General features: G+C 42.5%; 1 protein-coding gene across 2 annotated transcripts in view; it reads right to left on the minus strand.

The window, feature by feature from the left end:
- The window catches only part of AK5 (adenylate kinase 5), a 286,756-nt gene that overhangs the window by 32,209 nt on the left and 241,597 nt on the right, over positions 1 to 12,950 (minus strand). For both annotated transcript variants that reach the window (XM_056123767.1, XM_056123766.1), the window contains exon 11: positions 326 to 489. In XM_056123767.1, the coding sequence (XP_055979742.1) occupies positions 326 to 489 (164 nt within the window). The remainder of the gene's footprint in view (positions 1 to 325; positions 490 to 12,950) is intronic.

Here is a 12,950-nt window from a genome sequence, read left to right on the forward strand (position 1 = left end):
GCAGGAAAATGTTATTTTTTAGTTTTGAAAGGGCACTCTGCTTTGCTATATCATCCACTCTCTCGAAAGGCTCTGATTCTACAGTGAAGGTTACTGAGGCTATCAAAGAGGTGAGCACCCAGAAGGGTGGCCGAGTCAGCAGAGGAGAGGGACCCTGAGCTCCGACAAGCCATGTAAACAGAAGGGATGGCCAGGGCCCTCTTGCCTGTCTCACAGTTCTCACATGCATGCAAAGTAGGCACAGCTCATGCCCCACTGTGGGCTTCAGCCCTCTTAGCAGCTCCAAATAATTACAACATTTCAGAGTGAACCACCTGTCACTTACTGAAGGCACCAGGTCTCCGCGTTCCACGATGTCTCTGATGGCTTTGCTTCTCTCAGATTCTGTTGACAGCTCATTGCGCAGGAGCTCGCCCGTGGAGAGATGCGTAAATCCATATTTCTCCACCAGTTTTTCACACTGGGTGCCTTTGCCAGAACCAGGGCCACCTAGAAAAGAAGTCACAAGTCAGCTAAGGGTCTGAATTTCTCTCTCAGAGGGTGATTCACAGTGCTGCTTTGCTGATGGCTTGCTACTCAGACCTGGTAGTGCTTGGGGCCACACCTGGCAGTGCTGGAGATGGAGCATGGGGTACCAGGGTCCCAAATCAGGTTGTCTGGCAATTACTATGCCTGGACTCTACTGCTTGAACAATCTCCCTCTCTGACCCTGGTGTCTCATATTTTAATTGTTTTTGGGCCATCTCCAATGGTCCTTAGACATTCTGCCTAGTTCAGTACACAGGGGACCTTGCAGTGCCTGAACCTGGGACTCCCACATGCAGAACATTTGTTCTAGCCTAAGGAGCTAATTTTTGATCATGACAGGTATGTTTCTGCACCTCTGTCACCAAGTACATGTTGTATACTTATGAGGTCTCATAAGCTGCATTGGGGGTAGTTGGTGGAGAATGGTTTCGTCCCCACAGATCTTTTTTCTTTGCTTTTTGGGTCACACCCAGAGATGCTCAGGGGTTACTCCTGGCTCTGAACTCAGAAATCACTCCTGGCGGTGCTTAGGGGACCATATGGGATGATAAGAATCGAACCTGGGTTGATCACGTGCAACACAAATGCTCTACCCACTGTGCTATTGTTCCAGCCCCATCACCACAGATCTTACTGTCCATGGTAGAGTGGACAGTAAGCAATTACACTGTGAACAATTACAGCACTTTGTCTATGGAGAGGAGTTCACGCTGCTACAGGGATGCAGAGGAGGGTATATGGTCATGAATGGAGTGGTGGGGTGTAGCCTTCTGCTGAAGTCAGGGAAGTTTCCTATGGAACGGAAAGCTTTACCTCATGCAAAACATAGACCACTGGGCCTGATGGGTAGCAAATGCTCAGCAAAAGCCGGCAGCACTTGTCTTCAAGTCAACTGCCATTTTCAAAGACATTCTCATTGGAGATGTAAGTAGAGCACAATAACTTGCTGAAACATTTGAGAGAAGTTGCCTCATCACTCCAGAACCCTTCAGCATCATTTCCTCCAAGCAAGGAACCAAGTCTATCCCCTGCAGAAAACCTTCAGATCCCACTCAAATGTCAAGGGAGATGCCTTAGTTGCCCTAGGAACCTCCTTTATAGCCAGAGGCTCAAGTTCACAATCAAGCACTTCCTTTCATTGTCATGTCCCCTGGGTCTCCTTCAGAGTGGAAGAGTTCCCCTACTTCCCTGACACTTCTGAAAGTTATAGTCATTATGTAGAAGATCCTGCCATATGTCCTTCCTCCCTCCCTCCCTTCCTCCCTCCCTCCCTCCCTTCCTTTCTTCCTTCCTTACTTTTTTCCTTACTTTTTTCCTTCCTTACTTCCTTTCCCAGAAAACCCTCTGCCCTGGAGCACCTGGCACAGAGTATATTGCACATATTTGGTGCCTCATAAATGTCTGATTAAAGGGGGAAAATCTAAAACAAATTGAAATTTTATCATGGCAGTGAGAATTTAAGACATCTCAATTTTCCTGATTTGTCTCTCTTCAGTCTCAAAAAGGCTTTCTCAGAAAGAAGGATTCATTCAACCTCATTCACAGTTGGTGAGTGTGTTGACCTATTCAGTTTCTGTGGAAAAAAGTATGGAGACTCCTCAGAGCATTAAAAATAGAGTTCCAGGGATTTCTCCTTGGCATCTATTCCAAGAGCACAAAAGCATTAATTTGAAGAGATAAGATGCATACCTATGATCACTGTAGCACGCTTTGCAATAGCCAGGAAATGGAAACAACCCAAGTGCTCAATGACAGATAAGTGGATAAAGAAAATGTATATATAGAACAGAATACTAGTCAGCTTAAGCAAAGATAAACTCTTGTACTTTGCTACAGCATGGATCGAAGTAGATGGCATCATGTTAAGCAAAGAAGTCAGAAGGAGAAAGACAAATACTGAAACATCTGTCTCTAAGTGGCATATAAAGATACAAAGCAAGGGAAGGGCTATCCAACAGAAACAAACTCCTAGGCTCTGATAACAGAATTGAGTAGACAAAGAGGGGGATTGGGAATAGGGGACTGGGGGTGAGGGGGTGGGTGAAAAGGACCTGAAGACAGTGATGGGGGGATTTTAGCACTTTAGATATGGCGAGTAACATTGTGTGCAAAAAGCCTAAACATAAACACTATAATAAACCATGGTATCTTAACAATCATAAAGGTATTTTCTTGGGATAGTTGGCCTCTTCCTTCTTGAGAATCAATATTGGCAGTTGCCGCTTTATTTGTAGAAAGTCTATCCCTTCCCTCTGGTGCCTCAGCAAATAATCCAGGGGAAGGAGGCCATGTTTTTTTGTGTTTTGCTCATTTATTCAGATCTTGTAAAACAAAAGGGGAGGGTTCAGACCCCTCAAGATATTGTCACAGATGGGTCAGAGGTAACAAACAGGAAAACAGCAATGACAGAGGCTTGAAAAAAAAAATGCAGCCCTTGTAGAAGGAGTAGCCAATTGGCAGCTAATACTATATTGCTTCAAGCACTCAGCTCCTGTCTCCTGTGAAAATACAGAATCTGTGGGAATGGGAGAAGGCCCCCCCCAAGGAAGTGCTTCCAGATGACGGAGCACAGGGAACAGGGGGCTGGGCTCCTGTCGAGACCACGGGACTTCTGTGGCCGGATTTACCTGGAAACTCTTTTCCTGGGATGGCTGGAAGGCGGTCATGTGGAAAAGGTATTTCTCAGACAGCTTACACAGCAAAATTTCTGTATTCACTTATTTTCTTCTTTCAGCAGCCTACTAATATGACTATTATAGTTTTTGCTCCTCTAAGATGTAATTTAATAAACCTTGACACAAAGGCAATTAAAAATGCTTCAGCTTAAATGAACAACAGCTGTGTGTAGTCAGCAGCCTCTGCCCCAGTTAGGAACCTTTCTTGGGAGTGGGAGCAACAGCTGCAAATTCTTGGCATTCTTTGGCCAAACGGTGCAGGAAGAGCGGAATTTTAAGTAATCTACACAATGGTTTGATTCTTCTCTGGGGCTCCAAAACAGAGAACAGAGTGATTTTTATCAACTGCAGCTGAGGCCCCAAAACTGTTAGTAGAAATACGAAATATTTTCATGTCTTATCACTGACATGTCTTCCAGGCCTTAGCTGATGACTTTTCAATTAAAAAAGCAAAAACAAAGACAAAAACAACAACAAAATCAAGAACGAAAGAACCTTGATATCCTGCCAGGATAATTTGCTTGTCAAGAAGGAATCTTTTGCATTTGCCATGTATCAGAAGGAGTGGGCTGTGTTCCCTGGTGACAAATGGCTGAGAGAAGATAAGTAGCTGCCACAATTAATGTGGCCTCTTTGGGTCTGAGTGTGCCATTACTCAAGGCTTAACCCCCTGAACAAACTTTACCTTGTACCAGGTAGTGTGACTCACCAAGAGTTGAGGTAACGCCATTCCATTTTGATGCAATTCCATTTGAGTTGGGAAGTTTTAATTTAATTTTATTTTGTGGTGCCAGGGGGCTTGAACTCAAGGCCTCACATGTGCAAAGCAAGTGCTCTACCCCTGAGCCATATGAGAGATTCCATTGCACAGGAGGTTTGTCAGCACTCCCCACACACTCAGTGCAATATCTTTGTTTTCAACTTCCAACAACTTCTAATAAAATTTCCAAAAAAATTTTCCCTGGGAGGGTCTGGAGAGATGGTATATTTGCCCTGCATATAGCTAATCCCTGGCACTCATGTTGCCCCATTCAATACAGGAAGTGACCCCTGAGCATAGAGTTAGGAATAGTCACTGAGCAATTTCTCCCCACCCCACATGAGGCCAAAGGTGACAGAGCAAAAAAAAGCAAATTGGGATGGAGCGATAGCACAGCAGGTAGATTGCCTTGCACAAGGCCGACATGGCCGACCTGGGTTTGATTCCTCCGTCCCTCTTGGAGAGCCCTGCGAGCTACTGAGAGTATCTTGCCCACATGGCAAAGCGTGGCAAACTACACATGACGTATTCAATATGACAAAAACAGTAACAACAAATCTCACAATTTGTTGTGAGACGTTACTGGTGCCCACTTGAGCAAATCAATGAACAATGGGAGGACAGTGCTAACAGTGCAAACTTCTACCTCTCAGTGCATTATCCCCTGTGAGAAGTTCCCAGAGCACTGCAGGCACAGAAGGAAAGGACATAGGCTGCAGATGAAGTCCTCTCTCCAGTATTCTCTTCGGCCTCTCATACTTTCTGAGGCAGAACAAAAACCATCTGCATCACCAGGCCTGCACTACCGGGTCACCTTTCCCATCCTTCACTGATAGGAGTATCCTCTCTGAGGAAACAGCTCCTGAGGCACTAGCTGGGCTCTGCCTCCTAAGGTTCTATGGCAGGTGCTTGGCCTCAGGACAGCAAGAACGAGATGGTAAAACTGCTGTGTTTCCGCACATACCGGGTGCAGGGGGAAAACAAGTCCAAATAGATGAGGATGCCAAGAGCATAAGGAGATGACACTCAAATACAAGCCATGTATCTCAATCTCAAATACATGCATGTGTGTTTCCATTGCATTTTTATTTTCAAATGTTTTATTTAATTTATTTTTGCTTCTTGGGTCATACCTGGCAATGCACAAGGGTTACTCCTGGCTCTGCACTCAGGAATTATTCCTGGTGGTGCTCGGAGGACCATATGGGATGCTGGGAATCAAACCCAGATTGGCCAAGTTCAAGGCAAATGCCCTACCCACTGTGCTATTGCTCCAGCCTCGACCTATTTTTTTTTTCTTTTTTTGTTAAAATCTTTTAAATAGCGATGTCAGAGGGCAGGTTAGGGTGTCCTTTGTTGACTTTTAAAAAATGGTATCTTATTAATTGTAGGATGTATCCTGAAATGAAGCCCGAGACTTATGAATCTAGCTCTTCATTTGACAAATGTCTGCTGTGCAGCTGCTGAAGGTCAGGCACTATGGTTGGAGGCCCTGTAATTTCCTTTAGAGGATTCACAGTCTAATGGGAAATGATCCCCAATTAGAGGATGCCACTATCATGGGAGGATGAGGGGGCTGGGAGTCAGGCTTGTAACCATCAGTGCCAAAAGCATGGGAGGGATTTCTGGCTCTGGCAGAGGAATGGTCATTAATGAGTATGTGTAATTACCACATGTGGGAATGTGGAAATAAAGAGCATAAGGCTGGCTTGGCATCTTTAGCCATGTGACTGAGGCCATGAGAGAGAGTATCTTGCAGAGAGTGGTGGGAAAAGAAGGACTGACATATGAGGAAGTGGGCAGGCCAGAGATCTGGCAACGGTTCTGTTATTTACTAGTTGTGAGGTTATGGATGAGTCTTCTACATTCTCAGAGTCTTTGATTTCTCAACTGTACCACAGCAGAACCAGCTCTCTATCCTACCTTTGACTCTCTTTGATTCATCCTTATTTCCCACACTTATCCAGTTGCTACTCTCTATTGATCTATTTGAAAAGTCTTTGAAATTTGTTCCTTTGTCTCAAATATTATGGCCAAGCATCCCTTGTCTTATCTCTTGTACAAAGATCTGGTGCTTGGTACGTGCTATTTGCAGTGAGGGAAGGTTAGTCATCCCTCTACCTCTTTCACCAGAAGTATATCATCCAAGATATTGAAGATGAAATTAGAAATAATCCAAAAAGTTTGGTGACTAGGCATAACTTTGAGATGTCCTCAAACAAAGGATATAGGCATACATTGTTCTCCATTGAGCCTAAAATGCAGTACACTTAGGATAGTGATGAAAGAATAAATAGTTTAGGGTCTGGCAGTAGCTCAGGTGATATAGCACATGCGTAGCATGTGTAGGACTCTGATCTCTGGCCCCACATGTCCCTGTCTCGCCATCCCTCAATGGCCCTCGCATAAAAAAGAATAAATAATTAAATGGAAAGGGATCTTCTCCTCTTCCTACTCCACTCACTTGTTTCACTCTTCCTTAAATTTTCCCTCTCAGTTGCCTTCATGTCTTCTGTATAACATGCTGATTTCCTTTGAAACCAAATGAAAATATTTCTACTGTGTCTGCATCCTTTAGTAATTCTAACATTCTTACCTTTTCTTTATTATTCTAAAACTGCCTGCTTCCTCTATTTTCCTGCCGGCCACCATGTGCTTTATCACTCTCTGAAATAGATCCTTTAAAGTTCAACAGTGACTGTATAATTGTCATGTTATTTAGTGACCTTCTTCAAGTCTTCACTTTGTGGGGTGTTTCGGTAGCACTGTATACTACCAGTAAATATCCTGTAGCTTTCTTTTCTTGGTTTCCAGGGATACTGTTCCCATATTCTTTCCTCTTTTCTTTTTTTTTCTTTTTTGGCCAGGGTAAAGTTCACAGATAGTAGGAGCTGCTCTACTTAGGTTGGTATCCTCATCATTCCTCATTTAGTACCAGAGACAATTGTTAATCAGGGCCACTGTCTAGGAGCCGGGTGACTACATGGATGACAAATATATATTCTTCACTTAAAAGAACTAAAAACCAAAACACTAAGCTCTAGGCTTACTTCTCAGACATTTTTTTATTCAGATGACTTTGATCAAGTCACGTATCCTCTCTGAGCTTGAACTATAAAATAGGTATGATCTTATGCCAGGTTGTGATCTTAATGCCAAATTCGTGAGGACAACATGGGGTTATATAAGTAAATTGCTTGGAATGGTAGCTGGCCCAGTAATTAATTACAATGCTTAATTCAATAAGCATTATCTGTAAAATAAGGCAACTAGCTTTAAGGATGCTTAAAAGTTCTCCCAGTTCCTACAGCCAAGTCTTTACAAAAATTAGATACAGTAATTTTATAATGTGCATTAATTTTAACATATTTTAAGATGAACAGTCTTCATGGTTTGAGAAGCTGCATAGTTTGAGAAGTATTCAATCTTCTACAAATATAACTATCCTATTTTCAATTCATCTGTAGTGTGGTCTAAAAATCTATTAAATTTCTATCCCTTGAAATACTTTTCTTTCAAAATGAAGATGGGTCCCAAGGTTGGGTTTAGGTCTTTTATGACTGAATTATTCCATTCAGAGAAAAGCTATTGTGCCATCAGTTCATGAACTATGATGCCCCAGGAATGGTCCTCATCCACTGTGGGGCCATGAGTCACCTCAGACGTTCATTGTCTGAGCAGAGTTGTATTACCAAGCTGAGCTTCAGCAGGCTGCTGATGGGAACTGACTCTGACTGGAAACAATTAAGAAAAACAGATCTTTGTTCTCTAAGACAATATCTCTAATAGTTTTGAAACACTCTGCTGCTTCAGGTTATTAGGTGACTAGAATGAAATATGCCAATGATTAGGTCAGCAGAGGGTTATATGGAATTATTTTATATGGCATGGGTAACTCCTTGATAGCATAACACAGGTTTTTTTTTCTGCTTTTGAGGCACACCCGGCGATGCATAGGGGTTACTCCTGGCTCACACACTCAGGAATTACTCCTGGTGGTTTTCAGGCGACCATATGGGATGCTGGGAATTGAACCTGGGTCGGCCGCGTGCAAGGCAAATGCCCTACCTGCTGTGCTATTGCTGCAGCCCCAACACTGTATTTTAAAACCAGTATCTGGCATATTGTTGGCACTCAACAGTTGTTCAGGCAATAAAAGAATTAATTAGTGAAGGGCTGGAGCAGCAGTACAGTGGGTAGGGTGCTTGCTTTGCACATGGCCCACCCAGATTCGATAATTGCCATCCCCAAGCAATGCCAGGAGTGACTCTTGAGTGCAGAGTCAGGAGTAACCTCTGAGCCTTGCTGGGTGTGGACCCCCAAAAAACAAAAATTAATGAGTGAATAAAGGTGTAATTATATGGAGGCTTCTGCAATGTATCCGTGTACATGGCATCTGGAGTTAAGAGACTTTGCTTTAGATCATGCATGCTTTAATGTGGCAGACGAATTTGGGGAAAGTCATATTGCCTCACTGGATGTCATCTTTATTGTCCGGCAAAACTGAAGAGTGTAGATGAAGTTAGTGGTATCTTGTGCTATTTTGTATGACTTCCTAAATAATCTAGTTTCCTTGGCTCCAGAGGCAGGAAAATTTCATCCCCAAGTTTTTGAATTTAAGAAGTCCAAGTGCTTTGGCCAATAAAATGGAGACAGAAGTGGACGAGTACCACCTTTAGGCAGAGTTTTAAATAACCAGTACAGGGTTCACCATGCCAGTTTTCTCTTGGGCATTATACCAGAACTGTTTTGTAAGGGTTTAATCAGCATGATGACCAGAGTGAATCTCAAGAAGTGTTGATGAACATACTCTGTTAGTCCAGAAGAAAGAAGGGAAAGAAGAGCAGGAGGGAAGAGGGGAAGGAGGAGAAGCAATAGAAGGATTTTTACTCTTTTTACAACTGAGTATGTTAGAGGAAGTTTTATTTGTTACTACAGCACTCTGCGCAGGCTATTCTCACTTGGAGCACCCCAGACGGGGCAGGCAAGAGCCCTCCCTGCCCCAAGGGACCCAGCCCCAGCAGCCGACCTCCACTACGCTACTGCCGCCATGCTCCAGACCGCTTTCCGGACACATCATAAGGCACTTCCTACCCATTTTCCATAATTACCACACCATATTTGATGGAGTTCAGACAGTAGGTGACAAATCATAGAGAAATATATATCTCTATCTCTATCTATCTATCTATCTATCTATCTATCTCGGAGAGCATGGCAAGCTACCGAGATTATCCCTTCCACAAGGAAGGGCAGAGCCTGGCAAGCTCCCCGTGGCATATTCGATATGCCAAAAACAGTAACTATAACAGGTCTCATTCCCCTGACCCTGAAAGAGCCTCCAATCATTGGGAAAGATGAGTAAGGAGAGGCTGCTAAAATCTCAGGGCTGGGACGAATAGAGACGTTACTGGTGCCAGCTCAAGTAAATCAACGAACAACGGGATGACAGTGATACAGTGATACTACAGAATAACCTATTTTCTTTAGACTGATACTTTCAAAACTTGATTGTGTATTGAGATCACCTGGGCATATTAAAAAAAAATTCATGCATTTTATGTCTGAAGTTTGGCATGGAATTCTGGGAAATTATAGTTTTTTTTGTTTTGTTTTTGAGCCACATCCTGTGGTGCTCAGGCTTACTCCTGGCTCTGAGCTCAGGGATCACTCCTGGTGGTGCTCAAGGAACCATATATGGTGCTGGGGATTGAATTGAGCTGACTGAATGAAAGGCAAGTTTCTTACCCACTGTACTAACTCTCTGGCCCTGGGAATTCAGTTTAAAAATTCCCCAAAGGAGGTGTTCAAAAATGTTAAACTTAATTTTAAAACATATAGTGGAAAAAAGACGTGTTGATGAATAAATAAAAGGATGGAGAGAGGAACAGATATATGATAAAACAGATTATAGTACAATGTTAATGGTAGCATCTAGGTGGCAAGTGGCAAGTTGCCACTGCAAAATTCTTTCAGTTTTACTGAATGTTTGAACATTTTCATAGCAAAAAAAAATCTTTAAGTAAATTCCCCAAGTGATTCTGATGACCACTTGGAACTTTTGGAACCACTTAGACCAATTTGGAACTTTTTGACTAAGGAAGGCAATTTGTTGTGAAGTCACCAGAGGTCCCTGCAGGGAATCTTTGTTGATTTTTCCTTAGTATTTACTATGCAATAATGCTGAGATAATAGTTCTATCATGAATAAATTCATGAATAAATACTTGATATGATTGTTCATAAAATTCCTATTGCCTTATCAATAGTAGAGCTATCTTCTATTTATCAGATGAGAAGATATTTTCTTCTTTCTTTTTCTGTGTCAAATGAGAGAAGGGGGGGAACAACTCATAGAAGGGACTCTGGGACTTAATTCTACCTGTGTAGTGGAGAACAAGAAGATCTGCGAGTCAAGGAAGGACATTCAGATAAGGATATAAAAACTATTGCTAAAATGAAAAGATATACTATAGAATGAGGGAAAATATTCATACATTATACATCTGATAAAGGACTAATAAGCAAAATCTATAGGAAATTCACAAAGCTCCACAACAACCAATCTCATAAGAAATGTGAATGGCTAAATAGACACTTTACCAAAGAAAATATAAACAGCAAATAAGTACATAAAAATGAGAATTAAAATGACATGAGCTATCACATAATGCATGTAAGATTGTCTATATTACATAGACCAAAAATAAGAGCTGGAAGGAACGTGGAGGAAAAGAATTCCTCATATAATGTGGGTCACTGTCACTGTCACTGTCTTCCCGTTGTTCATCGATTTGCTTGAGCGGGCACAGTAACATTGTGAGACTTGTTGTTACTGTGTTTAGCATATCAAATACGTCACAGTAGAAATATAAATTTGTCTATCCTCTAGATAAAATAGTATGAGATTTATCAAAATATTAAAAATAGAACTACCTTATGATCCAGCAATTTCATTGCTAGCTAGTATACGGAACACAAAAACACCCTGAAAGATATGTGTGTTCTTTGTTCAAGGCACTAACATCCAGAAACAACCTGTGTGCCCAAAGACTAATGAATGGCTAAAGAAAATGTGTTACTGAGGTATAGTACGGTGAGTAGGGTGTTTGCAAAGTACGCAGTCAACCATGGTTCAACTCCTAGCATTTCATACAGTCACCCTGTCAGGAGAGATTTCTGAGTGCAGAGGCAGGAGTTAGACCTGAACACCACTTGGGTGTGGTCCAAAAACAACAAAGAAAATGTGGTACATATGCACAATGGGACAGTATTCAGCCAGAAGAAAACACAGAATTTTGCAGCTATAAGATCATGCAAAATCTTTGAGACAATCCAGAGGGAATTGGAAAGTTTGTACTAAACAAAATACCCCACAAGAAGAAAAAAAAACAAACAAAACAGATTATTAATACAAATGTGAATGCTACATAAACAGCAAGGAGCAAACAGAGCCAAAGAAACCCTTGAACTCTGACCACAGAATTGAGACCAACAGAAAGGGAGGAGTGAGGGTATGATTAAAGAGAAGAGGGACTTCAATGAAGTGTTGGTGGTGGGTTATCAATACTTGGTGTTGGACATGGTGTGGAAACATGATTTTTGAAGAGGTGTGAAATTGTATCCCTAAAATATTACAGCCTTGTAAACCATTGCCTCAATTAAAACTATATAACTATCTTTTTGAAGTTATTTTTTTGATGCTGGGGGTAGGGTTTGGGGCTGTACCCAGCAATACTTAGGGCTTACTCCTGGTTTTGAGCTCAGGGATCACTACCTGGCCAGGTTCAGGTGACCATATGGGGTGCTGGGGATCGAGTCCTGATTGGCCATGTCCGCCACAAGCAAGATAAGCACCTTACCCACTGTACAATTTCTCCATCCCCTATAGAGTTATCTTGATTACAATGATTCTGATTTGACCTTATGTAATAAGAACCTTTTCTGAACGTTTTAATCACATCACTTCACTTGATCCTTACACCTACTATTTGAAGCAAATGCTACTTGTAGCCTTATTATACAAATGGAAAAAACAGTGTCCCAGGGCCAACTGTACTTCGATAGCCACTGAGCTCCACAGTCTCTAACATGTAAGACCAATCAGAAAATCAAGCAGACCTTCTGTTCAGAAACATACTGCAGTCTTCAATGAGAATGGTCAAAGGAGTCAGATTTTCTAATACAGGATCACTTATCACTTAACTTCCCGTTAGTCGTCGATTTGCTCGAGGGGGCGCCAGTAATGTCTCCATTTATCCCTGTCGCATGCTAGTGTAGCCCAATGGCATCTGTTCGCTCCGGGAACATGAAGGGCCTCAAACCGATCGTTCATGATCTTGACGAAGAAGTCTGACCATCTGGTAGGTGGGCGGCCACGCGGTCTTTTGACATCCCGTGGAATCCAATCAGTAACAGCTCTAGTCCAGCGGCGTCTTTAAATCTCATTACGTGACCAGCCCATCTGATTTTCGACACCTTAGCAGATGAGACAGCGTCCCTGATCCTTGATCGTCGACGGATGTCAGAACTCCAGATTCTTTCTCTCATTTGAGTGAAACGTGATATTCCAAGCATAGCTCTTTCTATTCTTCTTTGGGAGACCTGAATAATGTTCTCATCTTGTTTGCGTAGGGCCCAGGTCTCTGAGGCATATGTTAATGCAGGAAGAACAGTGGAATCAAAGAGATGTGCCCGGAGCCGGAGGTTCTTCGTCCTCTTAGCTATTTCTTCGACGTTCTTGAAGGCGTTCCAAGCCGCTCTCTTCCTCCTGCGCAGCTCGGGTGCCAGGTCATTTGTCATGTTGACCTCTTGACCTAGGTACACATAGCTGTTGCATTCGGAGATGGTCGTTCCATTGAGAGCGAATGGGGCGTCAGGAACAAGGCTGTTTCTCATAAACATTGTCTTCGTAAGATTCAGCTGTAGTTCTACCTTTCCACACTCACGGTCAAAGTCGGCCAGCATTTGTGCGGCTTGGCTGATGTT

This window comes from Sorex fumeus, unplaced genomic scaffold (genome assembly GCF_029834395.1).
Source record: "Sorex fumeus unplaced genomic scaffold, SorFum_2.1 ptg000047l, whole genome shotgun sequence".
Lineage (NCBI taxonomy): Eukaryota > Metazoa > Chordata > Mammalia > Eulipotyphla > Soricidae > Sorex > Sorex fumeus.